General features: G+C 36.9%; 1 protein-coding gene across 9 annotated transcripts in view; it reads left to right on the top strand.

Moving 5' to 3' along the window:
- Positions 1-20,749, top strand: part of CSPP1 (centrosome and spindle pole associated protein 1) — a 161,994-nt gene that overhangs the window by 4,997 nt on the left and 136,248 nt on the right. For all 9 annotated transcript variants that reach the window (XR_011421173.1, NM_001309235.2, XM_070221329.1 and 6 more), the window contains 2 exon segments: positions 12,435-12,543; positions 14,412-14,511. Coding sequence is in view for 8 of the 9 variants with exons in the window: in NM_001309235.2 (NP_001296164.2) it covers positions 12,445-12,543; positions 14,412-14,511 (199 nt within the window). In the remaining variant the exon portion in view is untranslated.

The following is a 20,749-nucleotide window of genomic DNA, read 5'->3' as shown; positions in this document are numbered from 1 at the left end:
CAGTTGAACTGTTTTCCTGAAAACTGTTTATCATCTGCATACGTTGTTCACAGCTACTGGGAGAAAAAAAACCTGGTAATAATATCTTGAAAAAAGTTCTGAGTGATTTTACATTGTAGGGTGAAGGAAGATAAAGAATCCCATTTAGGTATCTTTCTTGTATCTTAATCTTTAAATTATAAACATTGTTACTCTGTTTTATACTTAGGCTATATCTGTTAACACAATCTCTGTAACTCACTGAGTAATTCTTGAATAATTTTGTAGTTTTATGCAAGTTGTCATGTGCTTTTAGGAGTGAGAAAGAGAAAAGTGGCCATGACAGCTGGAAGCTGGCCTGTACTATCACCAAGGCCTTGGTGTTCCTAGGAATCGGATTGACAGTACTGCTTAGGCTTGGTCTGTTGAAGATAAACAATTGCACAGAACATCAACGTCGAACAAGGCTGCTTGTGTCCGTGATGGATCAAGAGAAAAACAAAACCACTCTATAATCATGTCCAAATACATGTAAAACATGAATGTTGTCCAAGCCACAAAATGCCAAACATCCCCTCTCCCAGCTCATATGATTGACTGTTGCCTCTTTACCAGTTACAGTTTTAGCCTCATCCTATAGGTAAGATTTATTAAGCTGTCCAGTCATAGAATTACCCTTACCTCCTGACTGCATTCAATCCTGAGCAAGGCTTTGCTTCCTTAAACCCTCCCCCAAATCACCTAACACAAGTCCAAATCCCATAAGTCTTTTCTAACACCCTCTTACTAAGATACTCTAAAGTTCCTCAAGGTGGGCATTGAGGCATCTCTCGATGCAATGAGTGATAAACCCAACTAGTTTAACCACAGTATTGTTCCTGGCATTCTTTGTCTGGAAGGCATTGCCAGGAGAAGGCTTGTTAGTATCTTTGACTCTTCAATTTAATAGTAGAGCTATGTTTTAATCAGATTAGACAGTAGAATAAAATTAGAAAGGATTAAACATATACTTACATCTGATGAATCTCATGCTTTAGCTATGGCGTATAGTATACTCACTATCATTGTTTAAAAATGTGTTTCATTACAATGGTTACTGTTGCATAAAATCAATTCTAGAATTTATAATTGAGGTTAAATTGTTATAGTAAAGGGAAATTTCAGTATCTATAAATTAAAGAGAGAGAGCTTTCAAAGAGTGGTTAGAACAACATAAGAACATATTAATAATTGTTAACAATTATGTGACAACTTTAGAGAGTTCAGAGTGAAAGAGGCTTGTTACTTTTTGGTTTTTTAGATTAATTACATTTCTGCTTAAATTCTGCATGAAATCCTCTAGCAAAGTATATGATTAAATGTGTGTTATCCCATCGTTATCTTTTGTTTCTATCAGATATAAAATACTTAGGAAAACCAGGAAATTTTAAGAAGTGATTTTTTTTTATTGAGTTATTGATAGGTTACAATCTTGTGAAATTTCAGTTGTACATTAATGTTTGTCAGTCATGTTGTAGGTGCACCACTTCACCCTTTGTGCCCACCCCCCACCCCACCTTTCCCCTGGTATCCACTAAACTGTTCTTAGTCCATAATTTTAAATTCCTCATATGAGTGGAGTCATACACAGGTTATCCTTCTCTCGCTGGCTTATTTCACTTAACATAATTCCCTCAAGGTCCATCCATGTTATTGCAAATGGAATGATTTTGTTCTGTTTTGCAGCTGAGTAGTATTCCATTGTATATATGTACCACATCTTCTTTATCCATTCGTCTGTTGCTGGACACTTAGGTTGCTTCCACGTCTTGGCTATTGTAAACAGTGCTGCAATAAACATGGGGTGCATAGGACTTTTGGGATTGCTGACTTCAAGCTCTTTGGATAAATACCCAGTAGTGGGATGGCTGGATCGTATGGTAGTTCTATTTTTAATTTTTTGAGGAATCTCCATACTGTTTTCCATAGTGGCTGCACCAGTTTGCATTTCCACCAGCAGTGTATGAGGGTTCCTTTTTCTCCACAACCTCTCCAACATTTGTTGCTATTAGTTTTAGATATTTTTGTCATTCTAACGGGTTGTAAGGTGATATCTTAGTGTAGTTCTGATTTGCATTTCCCTGATGATCAGCGATGATGAGCATCTTTTCATGTGCCTATTGGCCATCAGTATATCTTCTTTGGAGAAATGTCTGTTCATGTCTCCAGCCCATTTTTTGATTGGGTTGTTTGATGTTTTGTTGTTGAGTTGCGAGAGTTCTTTATATATTATGGATATTAAGCCTTTGTCAGATATATGACTTGCAAATATTTTTTCCCAGTTAGTGGGTTGTTTTTTTGTTTCAATCCTGTTTTCATTTGCCTTGAAGAAGCTCTTTAATCCGATGAAGTCCATTTTTTTATTCTTTCTATTGTTTCCCTTCTCTGAGAAGGCATGGTGTCCAAAAAGATCCTTTTAATACTGATGTCAAAGAGTGTACTGCCTACATTTTCTTCCAGAAGCCTTATGGTTTCAGGTCTCAGCTTTAGGTCTTTGATCCATTTTGAGTTTATTTTGGTGAATGGTGAAAAAGAATGGTCAATTTTCATTCTTTTACATGTGGCTTTCCAGTTTTCCCAGCACCATTTGTTGAAAAGACTTTCTTTTCTCCATTGTATGCCCTCAGCTCCCTTTTCAAAGATAAGCTGTCCATAGATGTGTGGTTTTATTTCTGGGCTTTCAATTCTGTTCCATTGATCTGTGCACCTGTTTTTGTACCAGTACCATGCTGTTTTGATTACTGTAGCTTTGTAGTATGTTTTGAAGTCAGGGATTGTGATGCCTCCCGTTTTGTTATTTTTTCTCAGGATCGTTTTAACAATTCGGGGTCTTTTGTTGCCCCATATGAATTTTAGGATTCTTTGTTCTAATTCTGTAAAGAACGTCATTGGGATTCTGATTGGGATGGCGTTGAATCTGTAGATTGCTTTAGGTAGAACGGACATTTTAACTATGTTTATTCTTCCAATCCATGTACATGGAATGTCTTTCCATCTCCTTATGTCGTCATCCAATTCTCTCAGAAAGGCCTTGTAATTTTCATTATATAGGTCCTTCACTTCCTTAGTTAAATTTACCCCAAGGTATTTTATTCTTTTTGTTGCGATTGTGAATGGTATTGTATTCTTGAGTTCTTTTTCTGTTGCTTCATTACTGGAGTATAGAAATGCTACTGATTTATGCAAATTGATTTTATACCCTGCAACTTTGCTGTAGTTGTTGATTACTTCTAACAGTTTTCCGATGGATTCTTTGGGGTTTTCTATATATAAGATCATGTCGTCTGCAAACAGTGAGAGTTTCACTTCTTCCCTCCCTATTTGGATTCCTTTTATTCCTTTTTCTTGCCTGATTGCTCTGGCCAGGACCTCCAGTACTATGTTAAATAAGAGTGGTGATAGAGGGCATCCTTGTCTCGTTCCTGTTTTCAGGGGGATGGTGTTCAGTTTTTGCCCATTGAGTATGATGTTGGCTATTGGTTTGTCGTATATGACCTTTATTATGTTGAGGTAGTTTCCTTCTATGCCCATTTTGTTCAGAGTTTTTATCATAAATGGCTGTTGGATCTTGTCAGATGCCTTCTCTGCATCTATTGAGATGATCATGTGGTTTTTATTCCTCAGTTTGTAGATGTGGTGTATTATGTTGATTGATTTGCGGATGTTGAACCATCCCTGTGTCCCTGGTATGAATCCCACCTGATCCTGATGTATGATTCTTTTGATGAATTGCTGAATTCTGGTTGCCAAGATTTTGTTTAGAATTTTTGCATCTATGTTCATCAGTGATATTGGCCTGTAGTGCTCTTTTTTCGTGGTGTCCTTGTCAGGTTTTGGTATCAGCGTGATGTTGGCCTCATAGAATGTGTTAGGAAGTGTTCCATCTTCCCTAATTTTTTGGAATAGCTTGGAAAGGATAGGTATTAAATCCTCTCTGAAAGTTTGGTAGAATTCCCCAGGAAAGCCATCTGGTCCTGGGGTTTTATTCTTTGGGATGTTTTTGATTGCTGTTTCCATCTCTTTCCTTGTGATTGGTCTGTTCAAATTGTCTGCCTCTTCTTGAGTGAGCTTTGGGAGATTGTAGGAGTCCAAGAATTTATCCATTTCCTCTAGGTTATCCATTCTGTTGGCATATAGTTTTTTGTAGTATTCTCTTATAATCTGTTGTATTTCTGCAGAGTCTGTTGTTATTTCTCCTCACTCATTTCTGATTTTGTTTATTTGAGCTTTCTCCCTTTTTTTCTTTGTAAGTCTGGCTAGTGGTTTGTCAATTTTATTTATCTTCTCAAAAAACCAGCTCTTTGTCTCATTGATCCTTTCTACTGCCTTTTTCGTTTCAATAGTATGTATGTCTGCTCTGATTTTTATTATTTCTCTCCTTCTGCTGACTTTGGGCTTCATTTGTTCTTTTTTCTCTAGTTCAGTTAGGTGTGCTTTAAGGTTGCTTATTTGGGATTTCTCTTGTTTGTTAAGATGTGCCTGTATTGTGATGAATTTTCCTCTTAATACAGCTTTTGCTGTATCCCATATGAGTTGGTATGGCATGCTATCATTTTCATTTGTTTCCAGGTTATTTTTTTATTTCTTCTTTAATTTCTTCATGATCCATTGCTTGTTCAGTAGTGTGTTGTTTAGTCTCCACATCTTTGTGCCTTTCTCAGCTTTTTTCTTGTAGTTAATTTCTAGCCTTATAGCACTATGATCTGAGAAGATGCTTGTTATTATTTCAATTTTTTTAAATTTGTAGAGGCTTGCCTTGTTTCCCAACATATGGTCTATCCTAGAGAATGTTCCATGTGCACTTGAGAAGAATGTGTATTCAGCTCCTTCAGGGTGGAGTGATCTATATATGTCTATTAAGTCCAATTGTTTTAGTTTTTCATTCAGCTCCACTATTTCCTTGTTGATTTTCTGTCTGGATGATCTGTCCATTGATGTGAGTGGGGTGTTGAGGTCCCCTACTATTATTGTGTTGTTTTTAACATCTTCCTTTAGGTCTGTTAATAGTTGCTTTATGAATCTTGGTGCTCCTGTGTTGGGTGCATAGATATTTATAAGCGTTATTTCTTCTTGATGAAGTGTCCCTTTGATCATTATATATTGTCCCTCTGTGTCTCTCTTTACCTGTCTTATTTTGAAATCCACTTGGTCTGATATGAGAATTGCAACACCTGCCTTTTTTTCCTTGCTATTTGCTTGAAGTATTGTCCTCCACCCCTTCACTGTGAGTCTCTGTTTGTCCTTGGGGCTGAGGTGTGTTTCCTGGAGGCAACAAATTGTTGGATCTTGTTCTTTAATCCATTTTGCCACTCTGTGTCTTTTATTGGAGAGTTCAATCCGTTCACATTGAGAGTGATTATTGATGCATGTGGACTTAGTGCTGTTAATCTGTCGCTCATTATCTTGTTTTCCTGTGTTTCTTTTCCTGTGTGCTTTAGACTACCCATTTAATACTGCAATTTCTTATGCTGGGTTTCTTAGATTTTTCCTTATTTATGATTTGTGATTCTGTTCTGTACTTTATTTTAGTGTCTACCTTGAAGTTTGTATTTAGAATCTCGTGTATAATATAGTCTATTCTCTGGTGGTCTCTTACTTACTTGACCAATACTGATTTAGACCCTTTGCTCTTCCCCTCCTAAATAATTATTTTCATTTTTCATTCCAACTCGTCTTATTAATTGGTAGTTAGAGTGCTAAGATCGTCCTTGTTTTGGTAGTTTCCTTACCTTTACCCTAATGCTATTGTTGAATATTTGCTATCCTGTTCTGGTTCTATCCATCGGTCTCCCTAGTCTGTGGATTGTGTCCCCTTTCTCCCTTTTTTCTTTTTTCAGGTATGAGAGCCTTCTTGAGGATTTCTTGTAATGGAGGGCTTTTGGTTACAAATTTCCTTAACTTTTGTTTGTCTGTAAAAGATTTAATTTCTCCCTCATATCTGAAGGAAATTCTTGCTGAATAGAGTATTCTTGGCTGAAGGTTTTTATCCTTTAAAGCTTTGAATATGTTACTCCATTCTCTCCTAGCTTGCAGGGTTTCTGTAGAGAAATCCGCTGACAGTCTGATAGGGGCTCCTTTATAGGTTATTCTCTTTTTTTTCTTACTTCCCTGAGTTATTCTTTCCTTATCTTTCCTTTTTGCCAACTTTACTACTATGTGCCTTGCAGTAGGTCTTTTTACATTGACAAATCTAGGAGATCTAAAACCCTCGTCTACACACATTTCTCCGTCGATCCCTAGATTTGGGAAGTTCTCTTCAATAATTTCGTTAAGCACACTTTCTGCTCCATTTTCCTTTTCCATATTCTTGGGAATTCCTATGATCCTTATGTTCTTACTCCTCATTGAATCCATTATCTCTCGGAGATTTTCCTCATTTTTTTAAATTCTTAGTTCTCTTTCTTCCTCTGTCTAGCGCCATTCAGCCTGTCTATCTTCGATTATGCTAATTTTCTCCTCTATGTTGTCTACACGGGCATTCAGGGAATCTATATTCTGTTTTATCTGGTCCATTGTGTTTTTCATCTCAAGTAATTCTGTTTGATTCTTCTTTATGATTTCAATCTCTTTTGTGAAGTAACTCCAGAACTCGGCTTGTTTCTCTATCTTTCTCTCTACCTCATTGAGTTTTTTGATTATAGCTTCTCTGAACTCATTATCACTTAGTTTACCTACTTCCAAGTCCTCAGGACTTAATTCTATGTTTTTATTGTTTTCCTTTTGATCTGGGGCTTTTATAAATTGCTGGATGGTAGAGGAGCGGTTTTTTCACATGGTGGTAGAATTCAGTTGCAGTTGCAGGCTGTCGCCACTAGATGGGGGTCAAGAGCCGCCTGTTATGAGCTCTTCGCCTTCGCGGCAAGATGGCTGCGCCCACTGGCTTTGTTAGTGGGGAGGGGCTGTTACTCACATGTGCCGGTCTGGGTTCAGATCAGTTCTGTTCTCTGGTCTCCCAAGGCCCTTGATTCATGGGGTCCCTGCGGATGGAAGCTTTCCCTCCTCAGCGGGTCTCCACTGAATCAGCGGCAGGAGTCCTGGATGATCCCCCCGTCGCGTGGCCCCTCCCCGACCCGCGCCGCAGCGATCGCAGACTCTGGGGGAGGGAGCGATGTTCTCTCTACCGTTCCACTGCCTCCGAGGGTGTAAGCAAGGTTTATGATCTCCGCCTTCTTGGTATTGTAGGTCTCTAACGAGCTGGCATTATGTTTATTCTCTGAAATTCAGTTCTTCCAATCTTTTGTTGTATTTTGGAGGGGAGAGAATCCCGGGTCAGCTCACCCCGCCATTTTGCTCCGCCCCCTTCCTTCAAGAAGTGATTTTTTAACATAAAAACTTCCCTTTGCTGTTGAGCTGTTTTGAATTTTTACCAGGAAAATCTTTTGTGACAAATAACAAAAATGATTAAAATATATTAACTTTTGTTGGTTTCGAATGTATTTTGCTAAAGCTATATTTTAAAATCTGTTCTTTTTGGAAATAAATAATAGATTGAATTCACATTATGTACTAAACTGATGTAAGTTTCAACATATTTCTTTTAAGTCAATCTTGCTTCTCTACATTTTTACAAATTATCATTGTCCCCCAAAGATTAAATTCAGTGGATGGTTGTTTTCTTGTACTCTTACATTTGATATTATTGACTGGTTCTTTCTTATATCTCTCTTCCTTCCACAAAGTATGTCAACTTGGTTTTCTTTCTATCCTTTTTATTTATTTATTTATTTTTTAAAAGATTTTATTTTTTCCTTTTTCTCCCCAAAGCCCCCCGGTACATATTTGTATATTTCTCGTTGTGGGTTCTTCTAGTTGTGGTATGTGGGACGCTGCCTCAGCGTGGTTTGATGAGCAGTGCCATGTCCGTGCCCAGGATTCGAACCAACGAAACACTGGGCCGCCTGCAGCGGAGCACGCGAACCCAACCACTCAGCCACCGGGCCAGCCTCTTTCTATCCTTTTTAAAATTATTCTTTCTTTTATTTTCTTCTAGCTTCAATTCTTCTGTCACCCCTTCACGTGTACATTGCCCAGCATTTAGTTCTAGGTCATCTCTCTTTTTTTCCTGTCTGTGCTCATTTATCTTGGCTTCAAATATTATCTTTAAAATACTTAACTCTTAAATAAACATTTCTAATGTGGTCCTTTTCCTTGAATTTAAGTCTTGAATTTCTAACCATCTGCTGGAAATTTCCAATAGCATGTCTTACTAGCCCTAACTTAACCTATCTAAACCAAACCTTTCCAAACCAGCCAGGTTCTTCTGACTTATTTCTGTACAGGATTATGTCCACGTTTAGTTTCCAGGAATTAAAATTTTGGTCATCAGTGGCTCCTTCTTTCTTCCCACATAATCCAATTAGTCCCTAAGTTTCATGGGTTTTTGAAAAATGTATTTAAAAAAATTCTAGGTTCAGTAGGGAAAGGAATAGTCTTCAAAAAATGGTGGTGGAATAATTTTATATCCATGTGCAAAAAAAATTGAACCTTGACCTTCATTTTACATCATTTGTAAAAATTAACTTGAAACAGATCATAGTCTTAGATGTAAGAGAGGAAACTATAAAACTTCTAAAGAAAACATATAAGAAAATAGTTGTGATCTTGGGGAAGGCAAAAACTTCTTACACATGACATGAAAAGCACAACAATTGATGAAAAATTGATGAAAAATGGATAAATTGGACTTCATAAAAATTAAAAACTTTAGTTCTTAAGACATCGTCACACAGTTGTTTATAGTAGCTTTATTCCTACTTGTCAAAACCTGGAGGCAACCAAGATGTCCTTCAGTAGATGGAGTAGATAAATAAGCTGTGGTACATCCAGACGCTAGAATATTTTTCAGTGCTAAAAAGAAATGAACTATGAAGGGTTGAAAAGACAATGAGAAAAGTTAGTAATGCATACTGGTAAGTGAAAGAAGCTAATCTGAATAGGCTATATACTGTGTGATTACAACCACAGTAGTCCCTCTGTGTCTGTGGGGGTTGTTTCCAGGACCCTGGGTTGATATCTAAATCCATGGATGCTCAAGTCTCTTAATTTGGCCCTCTGTATCCCCAAGGGATTCAGCCAACTGCGATTGTAAACATGGTAGATTGAATCCACGGATGTGAAACCTGCAGATACGGAGGGCCACCTGTACACGATATTCTGGAAAGGCAAAACTATGGAGACAGTAAAAAGATCATTGGTTTCTAGGAGTTGGAGAGGAGGGAGGGATGAATAGGTGGAGTACAGAGGACCTTTAGGGCAGAGAAACTGCTCTGTATGATTCTATAATGGTGGATACGTGTCATTATACATATGTACAAACCCAGAGAATGTAGAAAGCAAGAATGAATGGTAATGTAAACTATGGACTTTGAGTAATAATGATACATCAATGTGGGTTCATCGACTGTAACAAATGTACCACTCTGGTTGGGAATGTTGATAATAGTGGAGGCTGTACATGAGCAGGGCAGAGGATATATGGGACATCTATACCTTCTGCTCAGTTTTGCTGTGAAATTAAAACTGCTCTAAAAAAATAAAATCTATTAAAAAAAAGAAGACATTATTAAGAAAACTTAAACCACAGACTAAGAGAGAATATTTACAAGACATGTTTGATAAAGGATTTGTATCCAGTATATATAAAAAATCTGGGGCCGGTTTCATGGTCGAGTGGTTAAGTTCATGCGCTCCACTTTGGTGGCCCAGGGTTTCACTGGATAGGATTCTGGGCACAGATATGGCACCACTCATCAGGCCATGTTGAGACGGCATCCCACATGCCACAACTAAAATGACCCACAACTGAAATATACAACTATATACTGGGGAGATTTGGGGAGAAAAAGCAATTTAAAAAAAAAAGATTGTCAATAGTTGTTAGCTCAGGTGCCAGTCTTTAACAAAAAAACAAAAAACTTACAACTCAGTAATAAGAAAACAACTTAATTTTAAAAATGGACAGAAGATTGGAAGACATTTTGCCAGTGGTTATATATATATATAATAAAGATACATGAATGACAAGCACATGAAAAGAGGGTCAACATCATAGTCATTAGAGAAATGCAAATTAAAACCACATTGAATACTATTATATGCCCAATAGAATGACCAAGATCAAAAAGAGTGAAGATGGGGCTGGCCCTGTGGCCGAGTGGTTAAGTTTGCATGCTGTGCTTCAGAGGCCCAGGGTTTCGCTGGTTTGGATCCTGGGTGTGGACATGGCACTGCTCATCAGGCCATGCTGAGGTGGCATCCCACCTGCCACAGCTAGAAGGACTCACAACTAAAAATACACAACTATGTACTGGTGGGGGGGGGGGGGGCTTTGGAGAAAAAATGGAAAAATAAAATCTTTTTTAAAAAAAAAAAGACTGACGATACCAAGTATTGGTGAGGATGTATAGAAATTGCAACCCTCATATACTGCTGGTTGGAATGTACAATGGTCCAGTCACTTTACACTTAGAGGAACAGTTTAGCAGTTCCTCAAATGTGAAGCATAGTTACAGATGTCTCAGCAATTCCACACTAAGTGTGTGTTGAAGAGAATTGAAAACATATGTCCACCACAAAAACCTGTTCACGAATGTTCATAGTATCAGTATTCATAAATAGCCAACATATGTCCACCACAAAAACCTGTTCACGAATGTTCATAGTATCAGTATTCATAAATAGCCAAAAAATGGGAACCACCCAAATGTCCAGCAGTGGGTGAATAGATAATAAAATGTGGCATTTCTATACAATGGAATACTAATTAGCAGTAAAAAAACAGTAACTACTTACTAATAGCTGCAAGGATGAATCTCAAAAACATTAACTGAAAGAAGCCAGACACAAAAGACTATGTATTGTATGATCCATTTATATGAAATTTCCACATTAGGCAAAACTATAGAGGCAGAAAGCAGATCAGTGTTTGCCTGAGTTGGGTGTGGGAATGAGGATTGACTACACAGGGGCATGAGAGAACCTTTTTGGGGTGATGGAAGCATTATAAGGTGTGATTGTGGGGAAAATTGCACAACTGTGTGAATTTACTAAAACTTATGGAAATGTTCACTAAAATGGGTGAATTTTATGGTATATAAGTTATTCTTCAATAAAAACAACAGCTTATGAATTTAAAAACAATTCTAGGGCTTACTGGAAAATATAGGCTTTCATGAGAACATACTGATGATAAGCTGATAAATGTGGGTAAAGGAAGGGTTCTTAGAATAAGTGCTAAGTGGTGAATGAAATATGCAGAGAGTGGTGGAATTGGAAAATTAGCATTTTACAGCCATCTAGAATCAAAGATTGGATCTGTTAAGAATCACCAGTTGATGCTAAATCTTGGAAATTTTGATCAGAAGCAGGATATTTGTGTGGTCTGAAAATACCTCCTCATAGTTAGAAGGGAACAGTAGTGCAGAAATCAGACAGTGGCTTGACCCGGTGATCAGAAATAACATCACTAATGAAGGGCAGATGGTCATCGTGTGTCTCTAATTATTGACACTTTGAAGAGGACACATCACCACCTAAGTAATATTTCTCTTGAGAATGCATAACCTGAATTTAGTTATGAAGAAACATCAGACAAACCCCAAATGAGACCATTCTATTAAAAAGGGTGGGTGGGGGTGGGATGTATGAAAAAATATCAATGTCATAAAAGACAGAGGAAGGTGGTGGAAATGTTCCAAATTAAAGAAGGCTAAAGAGACATAACAATGAATAACATAGACTGGATCCTGAACTGGAAAGAGAGAAAAATATGCTGTAAAGGACGCTAATAGGTCATTTGACAACATTGGAACATGGACAGTAGATTAAAAAAATCAATGTTACTGAAGCTGATATTGAGGTTATGTAAGAGAATAACTTAGTACACATGGAAATGTTTAGGGGTAAATGGCCATGATATATGTAATTCACCCTCTGAATAATTTTGGAAAAAATTATGTGTGTAAAGAGAGAATGAACTATGTGCATAAAGGATAAAGCAAATGATGCAAAATCTCAAAAATAGGAAATAGGTAAAGAGTAAGGTGTTCTTTGTACTATTTTTATTGTAACTTTTTTGTATGTTCACAATTACCTAATTACCTCCAAGTAGTTAAAAAAAAAAACAGAAAAAAAGTGCTTTGACTTAGAGTTCAAAGTTTTTTTTTTTGGTATGTGTGTGGGGATGGTGGTGGTGGTTCATTTTATTTTTTCTTTCTTTTTGGGTATTTTAAATGTAGGTCTTTCTGGGAAGTTTGGAGAGAAAGCAGGCAGACATTTCAGTCAAGCTTGTTTGAAGTTCTCCATTTGGGAAATGAGTTGAAATACTAAATGTAGGCTAAGCCTGCATGTTAATAATTAGCCTAAAAATCCTCTGATGTAACTGTCCTCTTTAAAAGTTTTGTTTTATTTTCTTTCAGTATCTACAAAATGACTGATAATTTGGATGAATTTATTGAAGAGCGAAAAGCCAAATTGGCCAAAGACAAAGCAGAATTGGAAAGTGATCCACCTTACATGGAAATGAAGGTGAAGTTAATCATTTTCTCCCAGCATGTTACATTAAGATTGCCGTTAAAGCTTAGCCCTGTGTAAATGCAAAACCTCCTCTTCTATGAGTGAGAATCATCTGTTTCATGCTTAAGTTTGGCTGTGCTTTCATTCTAACTCTGAGAGCCTGACTCTGGACAAGATTTCAGTGATTTCGAATGCAGTTTTTCTTTTGCAGTATTTTGTATCTCACAACTTCTCCTCTCTCTTATTAGAGTTTTAATTAATAATTTATGTCCTTCATAAAAGGATTAGGAGACTAGTTCTAGTACAAGGCACTTTCAGAATATGAACAATACGTGTAAAAGCAAGTTCTCGTAGTCTGTGTAAAAAAGTTCAATTTTTTTAAATGAGTCAATATCTCAAAAAAATTTTTATTTTTTGAAATCTACAAAAGTGAATTTATTAGAATCGTTTCTTTTATTTTGCATATTTGCTCAGAATATATATTTGTTAAAATATTTGTGAAAGCAATGTCTGAAAAAACTTTCTTAAAGCTTTCTTAAAGTTTTGGTGAGAGTGATTCATCCATTTAGCAAATATTTATTGAGACTGTGCTAGCTACTGTGCTAGGCTCAGAATACAGCACTAATCTAGACAGATGTGGCACCTTGTCTCATGGGCTCAGTGTATGTAATGAAACAAAGAATGTAGATTAATCTCTCCTATATGGTCCATCATAATGAGAGTAACCATATATATACTGGTTTGCCCAAGACAATCCTAGTTTACCTGTTGTTCCTGTGTCTCATCTGGTATAGCATTTGTCCTAGACAGAAGTATTCTGGTTGAGATGATAAATAATATGGACGCCCTAATTATAGAGGAATTTTACTCACATAGCTAACATTTATTGTGTGCTAACTATGGACGAGGTGTAGTCTTAAGAGGTTATACTGATATTTCACATGAATCCATGAGATAAGTACTGTTATTATTGTCATTTTCCAAATGAATAAACTGAGGCATGGGGAAGTTAAGTAGTGAAACTAAGATGATAGAGTTAGAACTAGGCTTTGATCCCTGGCAACTTGAATCCAGTGCATGTTCTCTTAACCACCATACTAGGTTGCCTTCCTTTCATAATACCTGCCATGTGCAAGGAGTTGTGTTAAGGACTTTAATATCCCTGTGAAATAGGTGGAATATTTTTTTGTTTTACACATCAGGAAAGTGAGGCTTAAAGGGGTTAAGGAAATTTGTCCAGGTACACACAGTGGTGGATTCAGGATTGGAACCTTCGTGTGTCCAGCTCCAAAGTCTATGCTCTTAACCACTCTCCAGTACTTGGACTAGCTTACAGTGTTTGGAAAGAGTTATTACATAGCTTTAAATACTGCTTTATTATAATTTCTGGTATTAAATAGTACATAAATAATAATCTTTAAGTCTTAGTTCACGTATCACCTGCTCAGTGAGCCTTGCAGTCCCTCCCCCATTGCTTCTGGGTCTCCTTACCCTGCTCTGTTTTTTTTCATAGCCCTTCCCTAGCACTGTCTACACATCACATAATCTAATGATGTATTGTGTTTATTGTTTGTCTCTACAATATTTTATAAGCTCCATGATGGCAGAGATTCTTGTGTTTTTCTCTTATGTATTTCCAGTGCCTGGGACAGTACCCATTAGGAACTCACTGAATATTTGTTGATAAGTGAATGAGCTAAATATTAGAACATTTAATACAGTATTAAATACCTTGGGTTAATTCTCAAACCTTACACTTAAATTTCTTCTGCAGTGTAACTGTCTAATTTCATCAAGTTGTTTAATAAAAGCATTGAGATGAATTGTATATTTTGTGGGGTTTTTTTCTTCTGCTTTTGTAAATGTTATGTCTCTTTCAGGGAGAGGCATCAGAGAAGCTTTCTGAAAACAGTAAAATATTAATCTCCATGGCTAAGGAAAACATACCACCAAACAGTCAACAGACCAGGGGTTCCTTAGGTATGTCATTAGCTGTGCTAAATTGAGTTTAAGATATTCTTAGCAGGCTGTTGTGAAAGAGCTTTGTCTTGTCAGAAAAAAAGATGCCTTTGGCATCCTAGTTACTCTTTCTTTTCTGTATTGTTACATATGACAGTACGATCTACATATGAAGTATAATGCATACTGAGAATCTTGTACTTATTTTAAATGTTACTGCTTTGGTTATGAATTAAGGAAATCATAGAAGTAAGTATATATAACATAACTAAAACTTAATTGAAAAATTTGAATGGAATATGTGTGTGCATGAGAGAGAGAAAGTGTGTTGTTTAATAAAAATGGTGGACTTACTTTTACTTAAAAATCAAAGAAATATACTTAAAGGATACAAAATGCTATTTGGTGAAAGATGATTTTAATTATTGATGACTATATTGGAATTGTAAAGAAGTTAAACCTGCAGCTATACTGATTCTTAGATTATGGTTTGGTATGAAAATATTTGGAAACTTTTTGGCATGTTTTGGCTTGTTGGTAGGTATACATTTTTTTAAAAGGAAATGTATGAATATTTTAAAGTTGTATCTTGTGCATTATTTATGATGACTGAAACTTTTCCACATAAAGGAAGTCGAATATGATGAGTTCATTTGGTTTTAGCATTGTTCTCATGTGGACTATTTTTCATGACCACAGGTGTACTCCTAGATTGTTAACTGCTTTGTGTTTGTGTACCACTGTGTACAAGGGGATGTTGGCCAACAGACTGAATAGTTAGTGGGCTCTTTGTCTCTACAAGAAAAACAGCTCAAAGTGAATGCCGTGCTTTTAGTATCAGATATATAGATAAATTCAATTCTGATTCTATTATAAATTATTGGTTAGAATACAGCTTTAGTGAGCTTAAGTATTATATTTTGGTTAAGTTCCTTAATCTTTAATGCTTTAATCTTCAATTTCTTTTTTTAAAATTATTTTATTGTGGGCTGGCCCGGTGGCACAGTGGTTAACTGCGCAAGTTCCACTTCAGCGGCCTGGGGTTCACTGGTTTGGATCCCGGGTGTGGACATGGCACTGCTTGGCACGCCATGCTGTGGTAGGCATCCCACATATAAAGTAGAGGAAGATGGGCATGATGTTAGCTCAGGGCCAGTTTTCCTCAGCAAAAAGAGGAGGATTGGTGGCAGTTAGCTCAGGGCTAATCTTCCTCCAAGAAAAAAAATATTATTTTATTGAGGTCACATTGGTTTATAACATTGTGTAAATTTCAGGTGTACATTATTGGATTTCATATTCTGTATAGACTGCATTATGTTTACCACCAAAAGTCTAGTTTCTATCCATCACCATACGTATGTACCCCTTTACCCCTTTTACCCTCTCCCTACCCCCTTCCACTCTGGTAACCACCAATCTGTTCTCCTTAACTTTGTGTTTATTTGTTTATCTTCCACATATGAGTGAGATCATATGGTATTTGTCTTTCTTTGTCTAACTTATTTTGCTTAGCGTAATAGCCTCACGGTCCATCCATGTTGTTGCAAATGGCACGATTTTTTCTTTTTTTAAGCTGAGTAGTATTCCATTGTGTATATATACCACATCTTCTTTGTCCATTCATCTGTTGATGGACGCTGGGTTGCTTCCAAGTCTTGGCTATTGTGAATAATGCTGCAGTGAATGTGGGGGTACATATATCTTTTTGAATTAGTGTTTTCATGTTCTTTGAATAAATATCCAGAAGTGGAGTATCTAGATCATATGATATTTCTATTTTTAATTTTTTGAGAAATCTCCGTACTGTTTTGCATAGTGGCTGCACCAGTTTACACTCCCACCAGCAGTGTATGAGGGTTCCATTTTCTCCACATCCTCTCCAACCCTTGTTTTTTCCTGTCCTTTTTCTTTTTCAAAGATTTTATTGTTCCTTTTCTCTCTCAAAGCCCCCCAGTACATAGCTGTGTACTTTTAGTTGTGGGTCCTTCTACTTGTGCTATGTGGGACGCTGCCTCATGGCTTGGTGGAGCGGTGCCATGTCCGCACCCAGGATCCGAACCGGCAAAACCCTGGGCCACCACAGCGGAGCGCACAAACCCAACCACTGAGCCAAACGGCCGGCCCCCCCTGTCTTTTTCATAATAACTGTTCCGACGGGAATGAGTGATATCTCATTGTAGTTTTGATTTGCATTTCCCTGATGATTACTGATGTTGAAAATCTTTTCTATGTACCTGTTGGCCATCTGTATATCTTCTTTGGAAAAATGACTGTTCATATCTTCTGCCCAGTTTTGGTCGGGTTGTTTATTGTTTTGTTCTTGAGTTGTATGAATTCTTTATGTATTTTGGAAATTAACCTCTTGTCGGATATATGATTTGCAGATATTTTCTCCCAGTTGGTGGGTTGTCTTTTCATTTTGTTGATGGTTTCCTCTGCCGTATAGCAGCTTCTCAGTTCGATGTAGTCCCATTTGTTTATTTTTTCTTTTGTTTTCCTTGCTTGAGGAGACATGGTATTTGAAAAGATACTGCTAAGGCCAATGTCAAAAAATGTACTGCCTATGTTTTCTTCTAGGAGTTTTATGATTTCAGGTCTTACATTCAAGTCTTTAATCCATTTTGAGTTAATTTTTGTGTATGGAGTAAGATAATGGTCTGCTTTGATTCTTTTCATTCTTTTGCCTGTGGCTATCTAGTTTTCCTAGCACCCATTTATTGAAGAGACTTTCCTTTGTCCATTGTATGTTCTTGGCTCCCTTGTTGAAGATTAGCTGTTCATAGATGGCTGGTTTTATTTCTGGGCTTTCAATTCTGTTCCATTGATCTCTGTGTCTCTTTCCCTGCCAGTACCATGCTGTTTTGATTACTATAGCTTTGTAGTATAATTTGAATTCAGAGAGTGTGATACCTCCAGCTTTACTCTTTTTTTCTCAGGATTCCTTTGGCTATTTGGGGTCTTTTGTTGTTCCATATAAATTTTAGGATTCTTTGTCTATTTCTATGAAAAATGTCATTGCGATTCTGATGAGGATTGCATTGACTCTTTAGATTCCTTTAAGTAATATGGACATTTTAACTATGTTAATTCTTCCAATCCATGAACATGGAATATCTTTCTATTTCTTTATGTCTTCTTCAATTTCTTTCAATAATGTTTTATAGTTTTCAGTGTGAAGGTCTTTCACCTCCTTGGTTAAATTTATTCCTAGGTATTTTATTCTTTTTGTTGGGATTGTAAATGGGGTTGTATTCTTGAATTCTCATTCTGCTAGTTCATTATTAGTGTATAGAAATGCACTTGATTTTTTTTTTTAAAGATTTTATTTTTTTCCTTTTTCTCCCCAAAGCCCCCCGTTACATAGTTGTATATTCTTCGTTGTGGGTCCACCCAGTTGTGGCATGTGGGATGCTGCCTCAGCATGGCTTGATGAGCAGTGCCATGTCTGCGCCCAGGATTCGAACCAATGAAACACTGGGCCGCCTGCAGCAGAGCGCACAAACTTAATCACTTGGCCACGGGGCCAGCCCCGAAATGCACTTGATTTTTGTATGTTGATTTTTTTACCTGCAACTTTACTGTATTTTAAAATTATTTCTAATAGTTTTTTGGTGGATTCTTCACAATTTTCTATATATAGAATCATGTCCTCCACAAATAGTGACAGTATTACTGCTTCCTTTCCAATTTGGATGCCTTTTATTTCTTTTTCTTGCCTAATTTCTCTGGCTAAACCTTCCAGTACTGTGTTGAATAAGATTGATGAGAGTGAGCATTCTTGTCTTATTCCTGTTCTTAGAGGAATAGCTTTCAGTTTTTCACTGTTAAGTAGGATGTTGACTGTGGGTTTGTCACGTATGGTCTTTATTATATTGAAGTACTTTCCTTCTATACCTATTTTATTGAGAGTTTTTTTTTTTTAAATCATAAATGGATGTTGGATCTTGTCAAATTCTTTCTATTCTGTTCAGATGATCATGTGATTTTCATTCTTCCTTGTTAATGTGGTGTATCATGTTGATTGATTTGCTTTGATTTTATTGAGGATTTTTGTGTCTATTGTTTATCAGTGATATTAGCCTGAAATTTTCTTTTTTGTATTGTTCTCGTCTGGTTTTGGTATTAGGATAATGTTGGCCTTGTAAAATGAGTTAGGAAGCATCCCTCCTCTTCAATTTTTTGGAAGAGTTTGAGAAGGATAAGTATTAAATCTTCTTTGAATATTTGGTAGAATTCACCAGAGAAGCTGTCTGGTCCTGGACTTTTGTTTTTTGGCAGTTGTTTTTTCTTTCTTTCTTTTTTTCTTGAGGAAAATTAGCCCTGAGCTAACATCTGCTGCCAATCCTCCTCTTTTTGCTGAGAAAGATTGGCCCTGAGCTAACATCCGTGCTCATCTGCCTCTACTTTATATGTAGGATTCCTGCCACAGCATGGCTTGATAAGTGGTGCGTAGGTCCCTGCCCAGGATCCAAACTGGCAAACCCCGGGCCACCGAAGTGGAGTACGTGAACTTAATTGCTGCACCCCTGGGCTCGCCCCATTTTTTGGCAGGTTTTTGGTTACTGTTTCAATCTCTTGTGATTGTTGTGTTCAGATTCTCTATTTCTCTCTAAGGCCCTCAATTTCTTTACCTGTAACATGAAGAAGTTGGACTATCTTCTATCCCTAAATTTTTATGAATTGAAAATTTGATTATTCCAAAAGGTAATTTTTTAAAGCTTTAGTAGTAGGTTCGCTGAAGCACTGAGGTAGACAGAATCACTTTGAAATTCTGGGGTTACAAGTTGATTTGTATGTAGCTATCATGCCTCTCGTGACTTGGCACAAGTTATTTAAAATGTTTTTTCATCTTAAGAATTGACATTTATCTTGCAAGGTTATTGTGGCAATAATTGAATACATATGAAGAGATGGCTGCCACATAATTGGTGGACAATAAATGTTAATTTCCTGACCTCTTGTATATCTTTTTAAAAGTGTATTTTTGATTTTTGAGAATTACATTAAGATTTAAGAATTATTCTTTGATTTTTACATTCGCAAATGTTGGGAAGTTTTAAGTCTAACTTACAGTCAATGACTTCTCTCTTTTCCTTAATTGGTATCCCTTAGGGCTCTGTCCAAAACCCGTTTTTCATTTCATGCACTCCCTAAATGACCTAATCCATTCACAGAGCTTTATTTTCCATCAGCGTATTTATGACTCCTAAATCTTTATTCCAATCCCACTTTCTTTTATGAACTCCAGACCAATATATCTAATTTTCTTTTTTTTTTTAAAGATTGGCACCTGAGCTAACAACTGTTGCCAATCTTCCTTTTTTTTTTTCTGCTTTTTCCTCCCCAAAGCCCCCCAGTACATAGTTGTATATTTTAGTTGTGGGTCCTTCTAGTTGTGGCATGTGGGACGCCGCCTCAGCGTGGCCTGATGAGCAGTGCCATATCCGCGCCCAGGATCCAAACCAGTGAAACCCTGGGCCGCTGAAGCGGAGCGTGCAAACTTAACCACTTGGCCATGGGGATGGCCCCCAGACCCATATATCTAATTTTCTACTGGACATCTGTACTTGGATGTCATAGGACAAAATCAGCACATACAAAATTAACTTACTCCTCTCAGATATTTTTGTGATCCAGTGAGCTGGCTGTTTAGTCATTCTTGACTCCTCTCTTCCTTTTAGATCCCATAGCAAGTAATTATACAAGTCCAGTTGATTCTCATGCCTAAACCTCAAATAAATTTACTTTTCTCTATTCCCACAGACATTATTTTATGTAGGCTTACATTATCTCTTACTTGGATTTTTTTTCTAGTGTTGTTTGTGTTTTACGACTAGTCCTCTCTAAGTCTCTTTTCTGCTCGTTATCCTTCCACAAAACAAATCTGATCATGTTAGTTTTTGCTTCAAACCCTTCAATGGCTTCTTGTTTTCTGTATGATAGTTTTACCCTTTCATTACTTTTACCAAATGATGTTGGCCATTCCTGCCTTGTGTTCCTGTGGCGTTGGATCTCCCCTTGAAGAATAGTTTTGAACTTGTTCAGCTCTCTCTTGTACCACAATGGCATGCTAACTTGCCTGCCTTTGTATATTCGCTGCCTAGCACGATGCCTGGCACTTTGGTGCTTAGAGAAGATATTTTGAATGAATGAATGAAGGTCTCCATTGTAAAAATAAACAATTCTCTTGGGTGTCTAGAATTTAATATTTATGGAATGTTTCTTTTATTGCCAACTGAAGCAATAATTAATTATTTTT

This window comes from Equus caballus, chromosome 9 (assembly GCF_041296265.1).
Source record: "Equus caballus isolate H_3958 breed thoroughbred chromosome 9, TB-T2T, whole genome shotgun sequence".
Lineage (NCBI taxonomy): Eukaryota > Metazoa > Chordata > Mammalia > Perissodactyla > Equidae > Equus > Equus caballus.
This window is presented reverse-complemented; position numbering and strand designations above follow the sequence as displayed.